This window comes from Symsagittifera roscoffensis, chromosome 1 (genome assembly GCF_963678635.1).
Source record: "Symsagittifera roscoffensis chromosome 1, txSymRosc1.1, whole genome shotgun sequence".
NCBI classification, from domain to species: Eukaryota; Metazoa; Xenacoelomorpha; order Acoela; family Convolutidae; genus Symsagittifera; species Symsagittifera roscoffensis.
The window spans coordinates 7,393,976-7,418,673 of record NC_087062.1 but is presented as its reverse complement, the minus strand read 5'-3'; the positions used below and the strand labels follow the sequence as shown (position 1 = coordinate 7,418,673).

The following is a 24,698-nucleotide window of genomic DNA, read 5'->3' as shown; positions in this document are numbered from 1 at the left end:
AATTTTAGACCCCAAAACTCAAACGATGATACTGCCATCACAGAACAATCAGACTATGTTTGGGACCCCGAATGGTCTCATCCCGCATCCATAAACTTCCCACAATCAATCTCAAGTCAAGCAATAAGTACGATATCTTATGTAAGAGATTATGTACGAGTAATACCATTAACCATTGATGCAACACCATTAAACTATAATACATTTTTACCCGATATGCAAAATAATAGTTTAAACTCTACAGTCATACACAATGAAAACCTCAATGGAACTAGGAATCTTACTCAACAAGATATCCAGACACCATCACACTTCATAAATGAAGAAATCGTACACACAACAACTACACAACAAAGTATTTCACCAATACGTCCAAACTTAACAACACCAAGAAATACAAACCCTTCACAAACACAGGTAACCTTACAATCAACCGTTAAACCTTCAGTTGCCCCAAAATATTCACACATGGATTACCAAACATACAGACCCATGACAATACCGCCAAAAACACGCAAAACGTTCACTAGAAACAACTTTGCAGACCATAATTATAATTACACACATCCATCAAAAACAAATTATCAACACGAAAAATTTTTAGTAATTATACAAGATCTCGAAACTGGGATAACCCAATGGCACCACCTAATTCAGTAAATTTCCAAACAAATTTACATCCTCCACAGGATCGTAGTGAAAACTATCCATTTTTTCAACAAAATAAAAATAAAAAACAAACATCTTATCAAATGGATTACTTATCCTCAGATGATGATTTCTTACAACCAGATATATTTACACCCTATAATCAAGAATATCGTGGACAAGGAATACAGAAACCACATACATATCATAGAATTTTTTCTCCACAACCAATAGATACACAAAATCAACAACCAATTCAACAACAAAACCCAATTAATACACAATCTTTTCAACCAATTCAGCAACAAAACCCAATGATTGCAAACTCGTACCAACCAGCACAAATGCAAAATGAAATACCACTCCCATATTATCTTCAACAACACGAAATAACAAGAAATCAACTTTCAAATTTTTCTCAAATGCCAAATGCAGCAGAATCATTACAAATGACGATGAATCCATACCTTATGGGTGGATCATCAATAACATCAAATAAACCTTTAATGGTATTCACAGGAACAGACCCTGAATATTCTGTAGAAGACTATTTAAATGCAGTCACAGCAAATTTGATTTTAAATATAGGACCTGAACCAATTAATACGCCACTACATCAAAACTGGATACATCGACGCACAGCGTTAATACAAACAACTCTAGATGGCGCAGCCCAAAAATGGTTTTCAGTATTGCCTATAGAAATAAAATCAAATTGGAAAAGATTTACACAAGAATTTTCAAAAATGTTTGACTCCGAAAGAAACAAACAACAACAAAGAGTTTTATGTAATGAAATTCGCAGATTACCAAACGAAACCATCAAGCAATTAGCAGTACGAATCGAAACACTAGTTCGAAAAGCATATTCTTTAAATACACATGACTATAAAAACACAAAGATGACAGAAATCTTAATGATGACCTTAACACCACAATTAAGGAAAATAGCGATGAAAAAGAGAGCATCCCATCCTTCGTCAATTCGAGAACCCGATTTAGATTTTCGAAAACTAGTAGACAAACTAGAACAAGCAGAAATCACAATGAAACTCGAAGAAACGGAAAATCTGAAATTACATTACGTTAACAGAATTGAAACAGCTTCCACAAATATAAACAATATACAGGAATCAGATACAGATCTCGTTGAAAAAATCACTGAAATACTCAATATTTACGAAAAACACCCAAACTTTAAAGGCAAACCATCTTTCAAAAAATGGTGTAATTATTGCCGACGATACGGACATAGTATTTCTGAATGTAGACAAAAACAGCAAGACAATCAAAATAAACCTCAAAAATATAAAGAACCAAATAAATCATTCTATCAATACATGAAAAAAGATCAAAATCTACCGAACAAAACAGTCTACAGCAACAACAGTTCAGGAACCACTCCCGAACAATACAAATTATACAAGAAATCAATCACCATATAACTCAAGTTATAGAGGAAGATCACCAGAACGAAGAAACACGCATAATTCATCACAAAATCACTACAATAGACCAAATAGTCGAAATAACTACTCCAGATCACATTCAAATACACAACGATTTGTTTCTAGATCTAATTCCCAATCAAGAAATAATTATTATCCAAACAATCAATCACGAAATTCATCATACAATAGGAATAGAAACTACTCCAATAATCGGAATAGAAGTTATTCAAACAACCGAAACCAGAATTACCCGAACAATCAATCAAGGAATAACTCATACAATAGATCGAACTATAACAGACCAAACAATAATTACCAAAACAGATCGCGAAATAATTCACAAAATCGACACTCAAGTTATAATAATCGTTATAGAAATTATTCCCAATCACCACACCGGAATAATAATAACTATAATAATTCTAATAATCGCCACAGAAGTAGTACACCTAAACATCAAAGACATATTAATCAAGTACAATCTAATCCAGAAACAACATCAGACCCTCCAGGTATTGATGACACAGTAACTGATACGTTACAACTCAATCAAATAAACTGTGGATCATCAGATTCAGAAAGCGATGCAGAAAACACTCTCTCCATCAACATGATAAAAGTCGAAAATGACTATGAACCTGTTATATATGAAGAACCTTTTTCATCACACATATATGAGAATCAATCAGAACTCCTTCACAATTATTATATTGAACCCGTCCATTCCACACCGACGACACAAAAAACTAATGAAATTAACACTACAAACCAACCCAATGAGAAAGAAAAAACAAAATGCTTGAATACAAATCACATCTATCAAAACATACAAAAAGAACAACCCAAAGAAAAAATTTGGACAATACCATTTCTTTTGGAAAGTCCAAGAAGCAAAGAATTTCAACCACCAGATCTTGAAATTGATTTTTTAATTGATTCAGGAGCAGAATCAAATATAATAAACATTCCCACATGGAATGAAATAAAAACCTTACACCCAAAGCTAACACCTCTTGAAACCTCCAGCAAACTAGCAACAGCACAAGGATCAACATTAATAAACTACGGAAAAATTCAATTATTTCTTCTCCCCACAAGAACAATGGAGCAAAACAAAATTTTAACCAAACCATTTAAACAAATATTCCATATCACTGATATTAAACACAATATCATTGGAATACCATTTATCTCTAAATATATACCAACAATCAACATCTTGAATAGTAAAAGATTAATTAAAGATAAATATACAAAAACAAAAGACACATCCCTAACATTTTTTCAAAGATTAAATAAACAACCACCATTTTTTTCAAAATTTTACCCAATATATAACCAACAAAGAAAACAATTGAAACCACTATCAGGAAACATCTATAATTTTTCAATCAAACAAGTTCACCAATATGATAAAAAACAAAACAAACAAAAATTTTATATGTCAGATTTTGAATTCAAACCTATTCATAAGTTTTTCAAAATCACAATCTCATCAATAAAATATTTGAAAAACTCGAATTCAGATATTATTTCCTTACATGTATACAACAATACACCTTACCAAGTAACATTACCTTTAGGACTTTTAGGCTATTGCGAAACCAACGCTACAATATCACCAATACACGAAAAAGCATATCGTGTAAATAATATACTCCAATTACTAGATATTTGCCAATCCACAATCCTTAATGAAGAATTATCTATAAATAATATAATAAGTAACGAAAACAGAAATACGGATTATTTCACAAAAACCCCATATTTCAAGCCTACATTCAACATAAGTAACTACACAGAGAATCAACAGAAATTTTTAACAATGTTTAATTTCCAACATTCACAAATAACACAAGACGAATTTGAAAAACTAGCAAAACAGCTAATTAAATATTCATCAGTCTATGCAACATCCAAATTTGATGTTGGCAAAATCAGCTCATCACTACATCTCCCATTAAAACCACACGCAGTTTTCAAAAAACAAAGAGCAAGTAAAGTACCAATTCACTTACACGATAAAGTGAACAGATTACTCGACATTTTAGAACAATACAACATTATATCACCAGTAAACAAAGAGGAACAACCAAAAGGCAACACATTTATCAACCCTGTTATCATTCTAGCCAAGGAGAATCATTAAAAATTGTTCTCGATGCTAGATACCTCAACTCACTCATAGATGAATCAAAGTGTAATTGGCCCATTGAACCAATACAAGTTATTTTAACAAAAATAAACGGAAAATACTTTACCACCGCCGATATGAATAGTGCATATAATCAAATGCCATTAGATGAACAATCACGACGCTTAACACAATTTGTTATTGGAAACCAACAATACGAATTCAACCGCTTATTCTATGGAATATCCATAGGACCAGCAGCATTTTCAGCTTTTATGAGCAAAATTTTTCGACCACTAATACTCAAGAAAAACGCAATCACCTATTTAGACGATGTTTTTATGCAATCACAGACAAAAGAGGAAATGTTCAATGTTTTAGAACAATATCACCAAATACTTCAGAACGAAAATCTGAAGGCCGCCCCCGATAAATCACACTTCTTTTTGACAAGAGTTAAATTCTTAGGACATAATATAGAAAGAAAAACAATCACTCCATTGAAATCACGTATAGACGCTATTCAAAAACTCCAACCACCAACAAATAAAAAGAAAATCCAAGAATTCCTTGGAATGTTAAACTTTTTAAGCAAATATGTTTATAAAATGCAATTATATCTACGACCATTCTATAACATACTTAGACAACAAAATAATTTTGAATGGAATACAGAACATCAAGCACGATTTGAAGAAATTAAAAAACTTCTAACTGAACAAATTTCAAACACAATTCCAGATTCAAATCAACCATTTTATGCAATGTGCGATGCTTCGAACTTTGGCATCGGCGCAGCATTATTACAATCACATAATAGTACAAATAAAATGAACCTCATATCAGCAAATTCTCGATTATTCACTCAAGCAGAGCTACGACTCTCAACTCTAATGAGAGAATGTACAGCCATAATATATACACTAACAGAATATGAATTTCTGATACTTGGATCAAAACATCCCACAGTTCTATTCACAGACCATAAACCAATCATCTTTCTTTTTACACAAAAGTCTAATCCAAACCACCGAGTTTATAGATTTCAACTCATTTTAATGAAATTCCCAAACTTACATATAGTTTGGACCGCAGGAAAAAATCTTGCATTACCAGACACCTTGAGTCGAAATACGCCACCTGAATTACTTACACGAAAAACCACAGTTGAAATACCCAAAAACATAAAATTCTACCTTGCAGAAAATGAAACATCACCCCGATTGGAATGCAAATATGCAGTAAAAACTGACGTTGAACAATCACAAATAAATAATTTACAACATTTCCCACTTTATTTAGATTGTCAAAATAATCACTATGAAGTTGATCTACTTGGAACATCAACTTTTAAACCAATCCCATATTCACAATGGATAAAAAACAACACCCAACAAAAAAGAATAAAACAACACCCGCCTAAAAAAGACCATTTTCCACTAATTGAAAAAGAAAATTTGACTGATAAAATAAACTTATCAGGACCACAAACAAACGATTCAAAATACACAATAAATCAAGTTTTTGACCTCCATGACCCACTTGACACAATACCCTTATCTAAATTAGAAATTGAAAACATTTTTCTCCCCCCAACAGAAACAATTACAATTTCAACACTGAAACAATATCAAAACCTTGACCCAGTAATTCGACAACTGAAATCATGGCACAAATATAAAACTAAACCTATCAAAGCAGATTCAACTATTCTAGGAAACAAAACACTCCTCCGATATTTTCGAAAATTCAATAATACAACAATTAACGAAAACACAGACCTTCTAGAATACAAACTAAATGAATCTACAGTTCCCTGTCTCCCTTTAAGTATGATTCTTATAGCTTTTAATATTTCACATACACAAAATATTAAAGGACACTCTGGATCAGAAAAAACATATTCAAATTTTATACAAAACTTTTATTTCCCAAATGCACCAATTTGGATAAAAGTACTATGCAATGACTGTATAGTATGTCAACTAAATAAACCTTACCCAAATCAAAAACAAATAGCACAAAAACAAGATTTTAAAGGACAAAGTTTGTACTTTAATCATCGTATCTCATTTGATACCAAAGGACCAATTTCACCCTCATCCGAAGGAAACTCCTACATTATGGTAATTGTTGACGCATTTACACATTATGTAGCACTTAACCCAGTACCACATTGTAACGCTTATTACGCTTACACAACACTCTATGAACACTGGATAGCAAAATTCGGACTACCAGAAATTTTAGTTACAGACAACGGTACAGAATTCATAAATAATGAAATCATCACACTATGTCATTTATATAACATTAAACACAAACCACGTACATCTCACGCACCTTGGACAAACGGCTTAGTCGAAGGTATGAACCGTTCATTACAAGAATATCTCAGATGTATCATCAATGGAAATGATACAAGATATACCGAATGGTCAGCAGATGTAAAACTATTTCCCTTAGCATATAATTCACAAATCACGACAACTTTAGGAATGTCACCATATGAAATGGTTTTTAACCAAAAGCCACGCAAACCAATAATGTTTACAGCAAACTCTCATAAAAACGCACAAGGTTATTGTCAACCAAATAAAGACTCAATTTGTTATAACCTACCATTACATACACACGATGAAGATCATTTTCATCACCCACAAATTCTTAAATTAGCCTCCGGTACACACACCGAATGGATTTTAAACAGAGATAAAAAACACAATGAAATTTACCAAAAGGTAACAAAAAAGTTGTTACAAAGGCAAAATATTAATGAACAAATAAATTCACGCTTTACACCAGCCTCCGATTTAAAAATTGGAACATTTGTTTTAATACCCAATTTTAATACTCAAAAAGGAATTTCAAAAAATTTACAACCCCTTCGTAAAGGACCATACCAAATAATTGCAAAACCCACTGATGTCACATATAAAATCACCGACTCAGATAAAAAAGAAATCGTTCAACACCGAAATAACCTATTACCTTATTATCCAAAAGAATACGCACTCCGCGAACTAACTCAATTATATTCTTTTACAGGTTTAAAAGTTATTCAAAATAACCCACATACGGACAACATAACAAAGGAACAAAATGATATTCACCTCGGAAATCAAAATACAAAATCAAACACCACAAAAAACAATACAAAAAATCTCGATCAAAATACATCTCAAAAAGAAAGAAAAAATAGAAAAATGACAGAACAAATAATACCCCAAAAACAAATCGACAAATCAGAACATAGTGAGTCTTCACGACTGAGAAATCAACCACGTAAAAATTATAAAGTATTCATCCCACAATCTAAAATATTAAAGAAAGTTGAATTTCAAAAACAACCTTAAATTCTACATTTAAAAATCTTTGCACCTCTGAAACATTTTACACTTTCATTTTTCAAGATAACATGCTGATAAACACGCAGCGATTCTAGTTCAAAATTAGCCAATAGGATTCATCCAATCCGTCACCTTCTATAACTTTAACACAAACCAACTAGACGAAAAATATTAAACTCCAGGCATATCTATAACTATAACTCTACGACCTCCAGGTCAAAAAAAAGCAAACCACTCCAACTTGACAACTAAAATAAATATCACCATAATATCATAACCCTCCCTTATCTAATAAACCAAAGATCAACAATATTTCCCCAACTCAGCCCTCAAATACCCCCCAAACAAATATGTTAAATTAGCCTAAAGTAAAAGAACGACCATTTTATTTAGCCTAAAGTATAAAAATCTCAAAAATACCCCAGATCATTTGACAAATGAAAATAAAGACAAAGAAGACCTCCCGATCACCATAAAAATTGCCCCCAACAATTTTTTACAAAACTCAACCCACTTGTCAAAAAACTAATAAATAATCCGACCACACTTGAAAATTGCCCCAAACAACAAAAAATATTCGATCACGAAGCCATTTCTTAAATGCTCTTCTATCAAACAGTCACTAAAATTATCACAAACCTCAAACAATTTTTTACGATACTTGAAACTTTCATAATATTTCTTTTTGATATCCTTGAATCTTTTCTAATACTCTTAATCATTTTTTGTAATATTTTTTTAATTTTCTACACTATATTCGAACTATTTCTCCAACTTTCAAAAACCCTTGATTATATCCACAGGTACGATTTATAAAACTTGTCTAAATGATACGAACTATTTTCAGTAGAACTGATATTTTTCTACTATTTGTAATTTTCATAACATTTCTATCATCCCTCATTTTGACCATATGCAAATGTATAAAGAAAGCAATCATCACATTCGCTCTAGCAACAATCCTCCTAATTCTTTTCTTAGAAGAATACTTTAATAAACATTAACTTTTTCACTAAAAGAATAGACCAAAAAGCTATCAAAAATTGCTACCCAAAAGTCACCAAGTCAGTCTTCACCGACATCATCCCAAGATAACCCAACAACACCTTCAACTACCAATAATCCTCAAACATCTACACGAATTTCCTTTCAAGATAACCCATACACTTTTGAAGAACGACACGCTCGTTTATCAGAACCACTAGAACCAGTTCAACGACAAGCACCTCTAAGCGAACCAACATATAACTTATACCCAACACTACCACAAGAATTAAGTAGAATAAGAAATCCTAGTCAAAACCAAAATACAGTCGAAATAAATAGACAAATTATACATCCTCGACGAAACAGGAATTTTCAAACTCCCCGAGTTCATTTTGATATACCTCAATCCCCATCACAAAACACTCCCGAAAATCCCATTGGTATATTACCAGAAACCCCTACGCTTCTTTCACAACGTAGCACCTCAAGCCTACCATCAGATTACTTAGGTTCAACACCAACATCTGAACAAATACGTGAAAATCCCTTTAACCCCCCAAACCAGGCATCACGACTACCATATTGGACAACACATTCATTTACACAAGGTGAATTAAATTTAGTCAATGATCCAATAGATATTTCTACGGATACAACAACATCCTCATCACTACCAGAAACATTATCACTACCATCAACACCATCAATAAGCCAGATTTCACCACAACCTTTTAACTTAAATTTTCCAAATAATCTCGACGCCAGATATCAAGAACAATCATCAACAAATATCCCTTTAAGACTAGATTGGAATACATTTAGAGCCCCTCCACCATTATTTGGACAACATCTAGAAAGTAATCGCCTCCACAACTGGGCACTTAATAGATTACAATACCGACAAGACATTCACGACGATATCCGTGATCACAATATCCAAATACTCCAACAAAACAGTTTACAATTAAAGTTTGAAATCACAGTTAAATTAAACAACATTACTCAACATCCCTACCCATTAAACCCACCAAACATAACAGCTCAATCACTACCACCACCATTTATAACCACTGAAGTAATATATAAATACGACAGATATACCAAAAAGACAATTGGTTACATCTCATTTTATAACCCATACTCAGGATTATCATACACATGTATATTCTAAAATTATTAATTTTTCTCCAACTCCTTTTTCTAGTAATCTCAAATCAAAACATAAACCCTTCTCCCCGCACAGGACCCCAAGATTTATTAGTAACACATTACGATTGTGAAGAAAACGAACAAAAAACACTACACAAGTATGCAATAAATCAAGTATCACAGTGCGAAACAGAACCCCAAGCCATAGAAACTACAAATGTCATAGCAACACTTTATTCAAAAGCCCGAGCAACTACAGTTATAGGATATAAATTCACAGCAACATTTTCTGAAAAGAAAGTACATTGTTCACAAGTCTCAAACGGAAATAAAAACCGACTTGACCATGAATCATTCTACCAGAGTAATATAGAACGACTTTTACATCTCAATCCCGAAGATTGTAAAAACGAGTTACTCCGACTAAACATCACAAAAAATAAAAACACAGATAGAAATTTAGTATATTTCCAAGTTTTTTCAGATTCTGTACATCAAGCAGAACTTGAAAGATATCAAGGACATATAAAATTAGATGAAAAATACCCATACAACGGCGCACACGGACGATTAACCTATGACATGCACGATAAACACTGGATACCACACATTGGTATAAATGACCCATCAAACTGCAAAGCAGACACAAAAAATAAAGGATACCAAGAAATAATGTTTTTCGATTGGAAAATACAACTCGAAAAAATACAACTCACACGAGATTTATCAGACAACACAATGATTTATCAAGGAATTAGATTACCTTGTAAAAACGACCAAGGTTATTGCGACCCTACAACCAGAACACAAGCAACAATTGTTTGGTTCCCCGAAGACACATGTACAACATTTCAAGCAGCAAAAATACACGCTCGTATGATAAAATTTCACGAAAGATATTTTATACAATCAATACCATATGAACAAGTAAATCCATTACGAAAAATAAGTTCTAATTTTCGAAACATTCATAATATAGAAAATAAATTAACACGTTTTCAAATATATCAAGAAACAGAACTTGCATGTAAATACAGAAACCCACTTCACAAAACACAATACTCTGAAATATTAGTTGAATACGAAAATGGATTCGACATGACCACTGGAAAAATAAAAGTTGACCCATACGCCACAAGTCATCCCCTAAACGAAGGAACATCATATATACCAGTTAATTTTCAAAAGAATACAGGTCAACCTGGTGGACATTTAAAACACCAAAACAATCAAAGCACACGTTTACAAGAACTATCACTAATGAATAGTACATATTTTGGTAATATCCACTATGATATTCACTTAGATATGAAACTAGACTACACGATTAGCCGAATTTTTCAAGAAATGTCACTCTCCGAATTAGAAACATTACACCAACTATGCGAATTAGAAAGAACACAAATATTACAATCACTTGCACTAGCAGTGTTAAAAATACCCTACGCAGGATATTTACTATCAGGAAATAGATCAAATTTTTTAGACTATGAAGGAAACATCTTATGGTTTTATACTTGTACTAAAAAAGTATCACCACTATACGTTTTTGAAGATAAACGATGTTATAAAAGAATCCCTATCTTTTATAAGAATAAAGTACATTTCGTTGACACACTTTCACGAAGAACCTATTTCTGGGATACCGCAGTTCCATGTGGATCAGAAAATAGCCACAACGTAGTACAACTAAACCCTGATGAAGATAAATATTACCTTCTCACCCCATATCCCACATTAATGCAATCACTCAAAAAATTTTCACCAGAAAGCATTCGCGCTATCGCTCGAAACCCAAATATAGACTTACAATCAATAGGAATATACTCAAAATCAGATATTCAACATCACATTAGAACACAACAATTCCAGGAATTATTAACACAAATGGACACAATACAAAGACAATCAATTGACCAAAACTTACGCAAACTTGCCGAAACCGCAGGATTTGCAGACATCTATACGCAAGACTATAGCGGATATTTTAAAGACATTAAAGATTATATATATCTAAACGGTGAAAAATACCGTCCCCAAGATATATCACCTATCAATATTTTTAGCTTTGTTACACTCAAGAATGAAATTCTTGATTTTCTAGGATGGCCCTACTACATCTTAGAAAAACTGACTATTTTATACGCAATGTTTAACTTTATTGGATTTCTTTTTTCACTCTTAAAAGGAATCTATAACACATGTGCTATACACACACAAGTCAATAGACAAGCAAGTGTAGCACGCATACTATTTGCAGGATTTTTTGGAATATTTTCTACATCTATAAACAAAATTCTTTTAGACGCACAAATAAAAGAATATAACACAAAAATAGCAACAAGACAGAACACATACGACGAAGAACATAACAATGCAGACACAACACCAACAGCACTACAGTTACCACCCCTACCACATAACCATCCATTATCCCTAGTCCCACGTAATTTTCGAAATTTAGCCATAACACATAATAATTTTAGACCAACCATATCACAAAGTCCCATCCAACATATAATGCCACACCACTCACAAGATGAAAATACTTATGAACAAATTATAGAACAACCCCATACCACCGCTTTTCAGTCTCAAAATAATAATTTTTTTTAGCCCACGATGAGCCGACAACTTGGATCCCTACACCGATCAAATTCCCACCCAACCAACCTCACCACTCCAATCCCAATAATGCCACTTTTTGCTTTTCCGCCACCCGATTTCCCATCCAGTAATGTAACATCCGGCATGAATTCCGATACTAATTCACACATCTCAGTTTTATACTCCATCTCACAACTCAATAACCCGAATATTGAAACCCCCGATGAATTTGCCGACTCTGAACCATCTCCATCAAATAATTTTCACACCAATCCCTTAAATTTTTCCCAACCCCCTTTTCAACCCATACTACCAAATAACCCTGACCCAACCAATTCTACACCCTCTTATGCTTCCCAAGTCACTCCAACCTACTCCTCACTTCACTCAGACCAATCATCTCATTCTTCAGACACCCCCCGAATTTCCCCAGAACTAGATAATTTCATTACCCTACAACAACAATCCTATCACCTTGACACCCCAACCATAAACCAAATCTCATCCACAATAGATTCATCCAACCCTCCTACCCCTACACCCTCTTCAATTTATACTGATTCATTAGCACCATCATCCACAACTACTGAATCTTCACTCAGCACTAATAGAGCTTACCGCACTTTTAAAAGGAAGTTCCCCAACCATCCTTTCCCAGCGAAACCAGGAACAGCCCGTGAATATATCAACCATCCACAACACACTAACACAAAAGAATTTTTAGCTATCACCTTACCCTCATTTCCACAATACACCTTAAACAACCCTCATGACACTAACGAGACACGTAACTTTGTAGACGAATACGTTTTAATGCCTACCCTTCCTTGGACCTCATATTATCATTTTACAAATCCCCTTTGCTTACCTTTATCTAACACTCATATCGATATAGAACGAAATAAGGACATGCTATATCGACTCACTACACCACTAACACCTAGACAATTTACTTACATTGGATACAAAAAATCACTAAAAACACACACTGCACCCCGAGCTAATGAATATACACTAGAATATTACGATCATAACATCATCAGAACTAACCAAGATCAATTCTTAGACGACGATCGCTTCGCTAACCCACAAATCACCGAGAAATTTTTCATTAAAACACCATATGTATTTACACTAAATATCTTCGATCGCAAGTTTGACCACATTATCTCAGAAGCACTAACAGACACGCAAGCCTACGAAAGTTTTAAAGAACGCTTCCAAATATTTTCACTAACCTTTCATTTCCTTGCACCACATGAAAGAGATTTGCACTGCTCACACGATATTATGTTGCGCACTAAACAAACACACACATATACTTATTATCGTTTCATCCAAAATCACTTTGACCTACACACTCCCTCCAGACAACCACACCATCGGTTTCAATTCATCAATTCCAAATACACCTCACCATTCTTTCTTAACTTCACATATTGCATTAAAGATACTAACCTTCATGGTATTCTTCGAAATTATGATCCCATAACCCAAATGTAGATCTTTTGTCCCATCACCAAGACCTTCAACGCAGAAGAATCCCGACCCTTCCTCATCCCACACGAGTTTTTACAACCTATAGAAATCCCCATTTTAGAATTCATCCATAACACTAAATTCAACCACAAATTATATAATCTAATCCAAAACACACCTTATGAATATGCAGTTGGCACTGAAGAACTAACCACCATTAAGGCACTTCAATTGCTTTGGCCACTGCTTCAAACTAAAAATATCATCCGCATCTTAGCCAAACTACTAACAACTTCAGATCTCATCCACGACATTTTCCCCCACGGTTTCTTCCCCGACGACTAACAGGTAAGTATGAATTATACATATTACTAATTAATTCAAATATTAGAAACTCACCATTCTTTATCCATGTTTTCTTCAGAATTTTAGCCTTCATCCTAGATCATCTGAAAAATTCACAAAAGAAAAATAAAAAATAGCAAACTTCTTCAAAACTGTTTAAAACCCTATTAAATTTTTGCACCAACAATTAAATAAATATAATACCAATGCAGTAAATTAATTTATAAATTTTTCCCCCACAAGCAGTAAATCTAATAATGATGAAAATTTGTAACTTAATTTCCCCCAACAACTAGCAGTAAAATTAAAATTCTATGTAGTAAATTCATAAGAAGCAAATGCAGTACTAACCTTTTGATATTTTCATTCACTCGCATAAGAATTCTATCCAAACTCGCACAGCTCGCCCACGAAGAATTGTTTAAAATAATGAATTTCAGTTCCAAGCTTTCACACTCGATAACTCTAACACAAGATAACACGTTTCAAACTTTCCTTTAACCCGGTTGGAAAGGAATTATATACTAAACAAAACTAACCAATGCAGCTTACTAAACACCACAACACATAGCATAACAGCATGACTAAGAAAAGCAAACCAACGGTACCCAAACCGGATTAACCCAGTTTAAAACTGGATAATTTATTCTTTTGAAGACTATTATAAAGTCTAAGAAAGAAATAATAAAACACAAAAAAGTCGAAAGACAAACCCATACCACAAACAATTTGATTTTTGAAAAAAGGACACAACCAACAAAACATAAGAAAAACCACAACAAACCCAAGATAAAACGTTGTCACATAACAGGACCTCTCACAAAAACCGCATGCAATCATACTCCCACTCCTGGCCTAACCCACCAGGAAGGACGTCCTGAGCATGCTCTATAGCCGGCCTAACCCACCGTGCTACATCCACGCTTTGTGACCGCACTCCTTTTTTTAATAAGAGCTACTCAAGGGTGAGTAACTCTTCAAAATAACTGAACTAAAACAAAAAGCTTTTGTGAAAACAACTAACTAAAATCATAATTAAAAAATATTAAACTAATAAAAGTTTTATAAAATGTAAATTACATTATGCAATACATAGATCAGAATACAACATCAAGGACGAACATCCAAAGACAAAACGACCCTACTACACTCGAGAAAGAACGGCCAACTACAATCAATATGCCGCCCACAATCACAACTCAAAGGATTTAGAGTACGACTTGACTTCGCAGAAAAGGACTTCATTGAACTAGACCAATGACCACCTCGATGTTCAAGTATACGTACAGATCCGAGTAACCAGGCATCCCCTCCACGCACAATCTCCACGCCATTCCCAGACAAGGTCAAACACAAAGAAGTTCTCACCAATGAAACAGAAAAACCTGACATAGCCAACCATTCTGAAATCAGATTTGAGTTTGTTGCGAAAACCCAGTCGTTGTCTTGAGAAGACACAACGATTGAATCTGGGACTTCTCTAATAAGAAAACCCAGAAGAAATAAGATGTTCGCCAAATACCAACGTCCATCATCCATCTTTCGAATTGCAGAAAAACTATTCTAAAAAACTCTGTAAAACCCGGATGGGTGGAACCTGATCTAAACTACATTTTATGATTGGATAAATTAGATATTTTACCAATGTAAAGTATTTAATATTAACCAATCATGATCCATCTAACTAACAATCCACTTATTTGTAAGTGCTGAAATTACTTGTGATTTCAGCACCAGAGAGAATTGAATTTAACTTAGAAATTAGTTGAACTCTCCCGAGTACTTCAGCAGCCGCAATAAACCAGTATACCCTAGATCTATTGAGCCTAGCAGAGACTAGTTAAACAACCTGAGACTAGATAGTATAAGAGTAAGATTAGGATCGGTATTAGACTAAGAAGTTGCACGAATATATCCGGCCGAAAATAAGATAGCGTGACGAGCAGACGGTGTACCCTATCCGAAATTACTCTATGAGTTATACCCATCGGTCCTAACTCAAAAGGTTTTGTTTGATTTAAATCGAAGGTGGGAAAAACCAAATTTTCTTTTTTAGTAGCGTGTTTTTGCCGCCAATTATGCGCTAATTATACGCAAACCTTTAGCCGTCCGTTTTCCAGTTTACCTTCTGCTTGCATCGAATGAACTTTTCTCACTCTCTCTAAATTAAAACTGAAAGAAATTTGATCAACTTTCCACAATACCGTTAATTCCAAAAAATGTTATACCACTTTTTGGTTTTTTCTAAGATAGTGGACAGTTTGTGGAAAAATCAGATTTGCGATTTGCTTGATTTTATTTAATTCGGATGTTTATGCAACCCTACTTGCGATATGCAAGGGTGTTGCAATCGATGTACTGGACTTTTTTTCCCGGAAACATTATTTTTTACAAGATTTCGCAGATGTTTCATCTTGCTTCATAATAAATTCAAAATCAATAAATAATCATCGTAGCTCATCTGCTTGAAACGACAAAGGCTCGGGGTTCGAATTCGGCCGGAAACTGATTTTTGTTAAACCAGAAATTTTCTATTTTTTGGGCTATTGTTTGTCTGTTTATTTTTTGTCGGCTTGCCTTTCTTCTAAGCCTTGAATGCGATTTCTAAAGCCTCATTGGTCAAAATTTTTTCGTGGAATTTTAGTTTAACTGTTTCAATTTTTTTTGCTGCGGTTATCAATTCGTAACATAAACTGATTTTTGTAACCAAATTATCCAACAAAATCACTTCTCATTGTTCTCAAATCAACTTTTTCGTAAATCTGCTACGACTGTAGTAAATTTGCCAGCACCAGACATATTTTAGCATGCTGTTATTCCAAATACTGCTAATACTCGTTCATTTCAATATTTGGTTTTTAATGTTGGTATTGAATTATTTTTTTAAGTTTTTTTTGTTTTTTTCTGCTTAAAAATTTTTTTCTTTCGGTTTATACATAATTGGCATGGTGACATCATCATCAGATTGCATCGGTTGATCAGCAAACGATTTTACTCGAGGTCTTTTGAATTGATAGTTAGATATTTTTCGAAAGTTTTTAAGTTAACATTTCTTAAGTTTTTATGAAAATATTTATTTTTGGCTCAACAGGTGTCTGCTCAAAAAGTGTCGACTCTGTCACCGCTTTGTTGCGATACAACTTTAACTTTCAATTGTCTTGTTTGTCATTTTTTGAAAAAGTGAACTTTTTCAAGACAAAGATATGAAAATTTTTGGTAGATCTAAGTTTTGTCGACATTTTTGTGTTTTCGTCTCAGTTTCGCGCTGCTAGTTTGCCATGCTATCTTTATGTTGTATCGCGAGTGGTGCGAAGCTCTGTTTCGACCCTATGTTAAAAAATGCTTCACAAAACAGATATCTAAGCATTTTTACTGAAGGGAATCTTGAAGTTGTAACTTAAAGTGATTCTTGAACGCGTAAGGTTAATCGATACTTGAGTTAATTTGAATCAGGTTCTTGAGTTCTTGGTTTTCTTTCGAAATTCTTGGTTTTACTTCAAAATATCCCGATTGATATTTTAGATGTGGCTGGGGAATATCGCCGAGAGGAGCTGGTTATACGTTCGGACAAGACATCAGCGAGACTTTCAACCACACGAATGGACTCACATTGATTGCAAGGGCTCACCAGCTGGTAATGGAGGGCTATAATTGGTGCGTAAATTTCCATTTCAACCCATCTTTTGTAATTAACTTTAGCCTTCAGTTTTTTCGAGTAATTGTCCAATTTCTTCTTACACAAGCAAGCTTGCGAGCGTTTTTTTAAAAATATTAATGGTCCTACTTTTGAATCAATTCGCATTAATGAGTTCAGCTTTGCTTCAGTTATAATACAAGTCTATCTTCAGAGTTCTACTTTTTGCTTTCCTATCAACTTATATATACGACTACAATGCTGATGTAATTTATGCGGAAAAAAAAACGAACAACACTTGAAATTTTCAACGCGTGTTTCTCAAATTGGGTTAAGATTAGGCAAAATAATGAAGAGCGCAGAAGTTGCTTAAAAATTTACCAGAATTAATTTGGTGCAATTCAAAACCAAAATTTTACCCCAAAAATGGGTCATTTTGGCTTTTTTAGTTAATTAAGAATTGCGCTGAAACTATCAAATTATTGATGAGAAATTTATATGAAAAGAAGCCTCTACACAGCGTAAGAAAGTTATAGCAGGGCAAAGACTTCAAAAATTTGTATAGGTCAATTTTACCAAAAAGGCCATTTTTACTGTAAAAACTCAAAATCTTTTGCTTAAAAACAACTTTCAAAGTTTCTGCGCAAAATTTTGTTGGGTTGTGTAAGAGGCTTTGACATAAGTTTATCATCAATTATTTTGGTAGTTTCAGCATATTTCTTGATTAACTAAGAAAAGCCAGACTGACCCATTTTTGGGGAAAGTTTTAGTTGTGAATTTCGGGAAAAAAATGCAACATATTAATTCTGGTGAAATTCAACTTAAAACTTGGTCACTTCATTTTGATCTAATCTTAACCCAATTTCAGAAAAATGTGTTTGAAATTTCAAATGTTGTTCGTTGTATCCGGCTAATTTAAATCAGCATTGTATTGACCTCGCTAAAGCTCAAAGGATTGCCAAGTACGGTCGTCAAACAATCCGAAAGCAGGAAATTTATACTTCTCAAAAAAAATCAGAAATCAATTACAGCCGGTTGTTGTGCAAGTAGCACAGAAGGTTCCGACCTTAGATAATTCTGCAAAAAATATATATGTTTTAATTTTTCGATTGTAGTTTCGTGCGTGAAGAAATAACTACCGATGGCTTTATCAACGAACAATAAAAAAAAGTTTCACCTTGAATCTTATTAAGATGAAGATTGATTCTTTGCTCTTAATTTGTAGACCGGTTTTTAAAAGATTAAATATTGATCTCATCACGACTGAAATGTTTTGAAATGATATGAAATCGAACTGAACCTATCTGATAATTATTTGACTATCTGACTTTTTTTCCCGCAAGCAACTTTTCCTGTCTTTTTTGCTCTTTTTACTTGCTTTATCATGGAACAATGACAAGTTCCAGGATCGTTTGCACTAGCCTTGAGGTAGTTTAGTCGCTTTTGCCACCTAAGTTCGGGTTCGAGTCCCGGCCGGACCTCGTTTTTTTAGTACGTATGAAAAAGAATGTCTTTCAGGCAGAAAATGAATTGTCGAAATTGTTTTTTTTTTCTGCGCATCATGGATTTTTTTTGCTGCTAGCAGTTTTCATTATAGTTTAAAAAGTTGTTCATGGTAGTTTCAAGGGAACAAAAAACTTTTTTTTATATAAAAATCAGTTCTTCGGCTCCGTTGTTAATTTAATAGCATGCTTTGCTTGGATTGTTTGCACAGACTGAATTTTTAAGGAGATACACGAGAGTTTGGTAGACTTATTTTTTCAACATTCAACATATTTTGTTATGTACTTCCTATGCTTTTTTATGGTTGCGCTGTATAACAAGTGATGCGAAATCAACTTTGCCTCTGTATTTTTTTCATTTGAAGAAAAATGTCAAATACTCCTAATTTGGTAAAATATCGATTTTGACTAAGTTCTAGGCTTTCTTCCATAGCTTCTTGTCGCACCATGAACAAAAATGACACAATTTGAGCGAAAATTGTTTTTGGAAGTCACTGAACGTAATGAAGATTTTTGTATAGGTCTTAAATGGTTTTTTGTTTGCTCGCTGTTGTGGATAAAATCAAATTTATTTACTCTCAAATATTATTGTTTGATTTTGATTTTTTCAAAATTTTAGTTCATTTCCTTTGTTAAAAGGAATGCGAACTCTACCACTGAACACCAAAATTGAAAAGTTCACAAAAAAGGTGATCGATTTCTAATTTTGAAAGTGGATTCTAAAGTTGATCCAGTTTTTTTAATTCAGAAAAGTTTTATCAGAAAAGTGTCTGTCATAGATCGTTTTTTCTTAAATTGAAAGGGCTTCAAGGGCATCTATTTTTGGAAATTCGAAATTTGAATCTTTTATTTAAAAAAGCCAGTATTTTTTCTGTTTCTTTGCATTTTTTGATACTTTTCCAACTGTCTCTTGGCTATATATTCTTCATGGTGGAACCAGTCTCCTTGGTTGGAATTTCTTAACAGCAGGCGCCATTTCATCTCTTCTAAAGGTATTTTTTTTAATTTTCGAGGCTTTATTTTTCCCACGAAAGCGGATCCAAATTCTAAAAGAGAGAAAAGTTCGGCCCATTTCTGTTGATTGTTTCTTGAATTTCTGACAAATTTTTATGTCAGTTTTCCTATAAGCAGAAACGGCAGACTTAAAGTTTTCGAATATTATTTCGGGTTTGTCGGTAAGTAAAAGTATAAAATCGACTTCCTGAAATTTTCCAAAGCGCGCTGAAAAAAGTGAAATGAGCATCCGCAAAGTGAAATGAGCATCCGCAATGATTTATTGTGAATTTTTTGGCTTACAGGTATTTTTTTGGATTGCATATGGGATACCCGTGTAATTTTTGGCTACAATTTTTTCTGACACAAAGTAAACTACAAAATTTTTAGGTGCCACTGATTGTACTGAAGTGTTTTTTTTTCAGTTTTTTCTTTTCGTGGGTTGTTTTCAAATGCTTTCGCTGAAAAGAAGGCCAAAAAGTCAGTTCTCAGTTACAGAACTGCAAAATCACGAAAACATTTCAGTGATTTTCAGTTACAGAAATGGGTTTGAATTGGCTGCGAATTGAGTCACAGCAGAGTAAAAAAAAGTTACATTTTAGCCAATTTATCTTGTTGGGTTAATTAATTAAAAATTGAATTTCTTGATTGTGTTATTTTTTCTGTGTCCTGGTTCATTGACTCTTTTTCATTTTTGTTGACTGCATTTTTTCAATAAAACTTTTTCTCACAAATCTGCAAGCAACACACGCAGTTTCTGACCCATGCAAGTGCTGGCGTTTGGTTACATAACATGGTTCACATTACGTACTACAATTTTTTTTGATCAAATTTTAGTTTAAAATAATGTTGCGTTTTAATTTTGTGTTAAAGATTCGATGAACGTATAGGTCTTGATGTTTTTTTTTTCGTTTTTTTTTTTTGAGGAAAAGTCCTAAAATTTGTTCAAGCTCAAATTTATTTTTCGCGGCTTGACTTTTGAATTTTGTTCAAGTTCAGTTCATTTCTTCGAAAAACTTGATCGACTTCTAATTTCGCAAACAGAACTGTCTGATGGCTATAATCGATGTTTTGTCAATCATATAAGATTCTTGTAATTCAAAGAGCTTAAACTTGATATTTTCTTCGAAATTCGAAATTTGAATCTTTTATTTAAAAAAGCCAGTATTTTTTCTGTTTCTTTGCATTTTTTGATACTTTTCCAACTGTCTCTTGGCTATATATTCTTCATGGTGGAACCAGTCTCCTTGGTTGGATTTTCTTAACAGCAGGCGCCATTTCATCTCTTCTAAAGGTATTTTTTTTAATTTTCGAGGCTTTATTTTTCCCACGAAAGCGGATCCAAATTCTAAAAGAGAGAAAAGTTCGACCCATTTCTGTTGATTGTTTCTTGAATTTCTGACAAATTTTTATGTCAGTTTTCCTATAAGCAGAAACGGCAGACTTAAAGTTTTCGAATATTATTTCGGGTTTGTCGGTAAGTAGAAGTATAAAATCGACTTCCTGAAATTTTCCAAAGCGCGCTGAAAAAAGTGAAATGAGCATCCGCAAAGTGAAATGAGCATCCGCAATGGTTTATTGTGAATTTTTTGGCTTACAGGTATTTTTTTGGGTTGCATGTGGGATACCCGTGTAATTTTTGGCTACAATTTTTTCTGACACAAAGTAAACTACAAAATTTTTAGGTGCCACTGATTGTACTGAAGTGTTTTTTTTTCAGTTTTTTCTTTTCGTGGGTTGTTTTCAAATGCTTTCGCTGAAAAGAAGGCCAAAAAGTCAGTTTTCAGTAACATAACTGCAAAATCACGAAAAAATTTCAGTGACTTTCAGTTACAGAAATGGGTTTGAATTGGCTGCGAATTGAGTCACAGCAGAGTAAAAAAAGTTACATTTTAGCCAATTTATCTTGTTGGGTTAATTAATTAAAAATTGAATTTCTTGATTGTGTTATTTTTTCTGTGTCCTGGTTCATTGACTCTTTTTCATTTTTGTTGACTGCATTTTTTCAATAAAACTTTTTCTCACAAATCTGCAAGCAACACACGCAGTTTCTGACCCATGCAAGTGCTGGCGTTTGGTTATATAACATGGTTCACATTACGTACTACAATTTTTTTTGATCAAAACTTAGTTTAAAATAATGTTGCCTTTTAATTTTGTGTTAAAGATTCGATGAACGTATAGGTCTTGATGTTTTTTTTTTCGTTTTTTTTTTTGAGGAAAAGTCCTAAAATTTGTTCAAGCTCGAATTTATTTTTCGCGGCTTGACTTTTGAATTTTGTTCAAGTTCAGTTCATTTCTTCGAAGAACTTGATCGACTTCTAGTTTCGCAAACAGAACTGTATGTTGGCTATATTAGATTTTTTGTCAGTCATATAAGATTCTTGTAATTCAAAGAGTTTTAACCTGATTTTTTCGAAATTCGAAAAATCAAATTTGTTCGAAAATAGTTCAATCTTTTTTTTTGGTTTTTGAGTCCATTGATACTTTTCCAATTGTCTGTTTTGTTATTTTATTCAGCCTATTGTTAAGTTTGATATGCATTAATGCTCCGGTACTTTTTGCTAAGTTATAGGCGTTTGGAAATTGCAAATTTGGGATAAATGGGAGCTATTTATCAGTTTTCTATTAACGCGTAGCGTGACCCCTTGTTTAATCTGACTCAGAAATCATTACAGATTTAGTTATTGAAATTTACTTGGTCTTATTATACCAGGTGTAAAGTGTTAGACGAAACTTACAGTTTTGTACATCACATGTTGCTGGCGATTAAAAGAAATTGGGATTAAAAAAATGGGGAAATTTTTGTTTGCGAAAGACAATTTCGACTGGGTCATCAATTATCCAACTGCCTGTTGACTGTTTTTTTGTGCAAAAATGTAAAATATCCAATAGTCACTAAGAGGTACGGTTCAAATCTTCCCAAAAAATGATTTCTCTAAGGAGAACAAAAAGGTTTTTTTTTTATGAAAGTTCAAAGAGCTTAGAACTATTATTTTTTTGTTGATCATGTTACGTGCTACTTGTAGGTGTCATGAGCGGAACGTGGTGACGATATTCAGTGCGCCTAATTACTGCTACAGATGTGGGAACCAAGCGGCTATAATGGAGTTGGACGACAGTCTCAAGTACTCCTTCCTCCAGTTCGACCCCGCGCCCAGGAGAGGAGAGCCACACGTCACCAGGCGAACACCCGACTACTTCCTCTAGACTTCGCATTCGATAGCACACTCACCTCAATCAACATCTCCGTCTCCTCTGATACCACCAGAAATCCTCCTCGAACAACCCCGAATGCTAAGGCCACCAACCACTGACATAAGCGACAAGCAGCAGCACCAACGCCAAATAGATCTCTTTGAAGTAGTCAGTGGCAGAAAACTAAAGAGATAAAGATTACCAATAAAGAATGAACTTTGAAATTGTTAATGTCTGGCTCAAAATCCATCTTAAAAGCCAAACTGACCGGATGAATTTGAACTACTTGCAAATTGGCGTTTGCCGTTTTGCTTGTTGACCCACGCCTTTGGACGATCAGTTTTTGTTGTAAAACAATATAACGCGGAATACTGAGCTGATTGAAATAAAATATAAAGTTTTATTTTTGTAATAAAGGTGTCAACTGTTAGAATACTTTTTGCTTAGCAAATATTTTACCAAAACTTCAAATAAAATACATGTCTAATTTAACTTCCTAATAGCAGTTGACACTTCCATTCAAAGAATTCGTGTTTCAGACAAAAATTTCGCCACAAGGATCTATTCAAGCCACGATTTAATACGTTAATGACTCTGAGCTTATTCTCGAAGTCTCAAAAAACTCTCGGTGAAAAAAAACGCAACTGAATTTGCGTCATACCAGCAACAATTTTAAGCTAATGAAGTTCGAAAATGTAATTATTTTCATTAAATTAAAATAACCAATTCATACTTGATATCTTTGCTCTAATTTGGTTAAAGTACCTTGTTATTCACAAAATACCTTGTTTTCACAAAAAAGATCTGATGTGCATTTTCGTTGTTAATAACTTTCACCAAAGGATCTGTTGCAAATTACTTAAATTTTGAATAATGATCTCTATTACCCTCATCGCAACAGACATTTGATTTTACCCAAAATGCTCAAAACTTGATACTCAATTTCGATGATCTCATTGGTAGCTAGAAGGTGGTTTTGTTTCTATAATCAAGTTTGAGCATCAGTTATTGTTCAATTTTGAGACATCTTTTTCTTTGTGTTTTTGTGGTACATGAATGAATGATGAATAAATTTGTTTCGATTAATTCCTGCAGCACAAGCGAACTTCTCGGCTCGGCATTTCGAAGTGAAGCAAATAGTCAGTTGCCGATGCAGCAGCTCGTATGTAAAGTAGATATACTTCGATCATCTGAATTGAATTTTCGGTAATTTTTCTCAAA

The 24,698-nt window shown here is 33.6% G+C and overlaps 1 protein-coding gene across 1 annotated transcript in view; it reads left to right on the top strand.

The window, feature by feature from the left end:
• The window catches only part of LOC134857119 (serine/threonine-protein phosphatase 2A catalytic subunit beta isoform), a 28,711-nt gene extending 4,013 nt beyond the window's left edge, over nt 1-24,698 (top strand). Inside the window, exons 4-5 of the mRNA XM_063873490.1 lie at nt 17,673-17,804; nt 23,309-24,698. Coding sequence (XP_063729560.1) covers nt 17,673-17,804; nt 23,309-23,489 — 313 coding nt within the window. The 3' untranslated portion in view covers nt 23,490-24,698. The remainder of the gene's footprint in view (nt 1-17,672; nt 17,805-23,308) is intronic.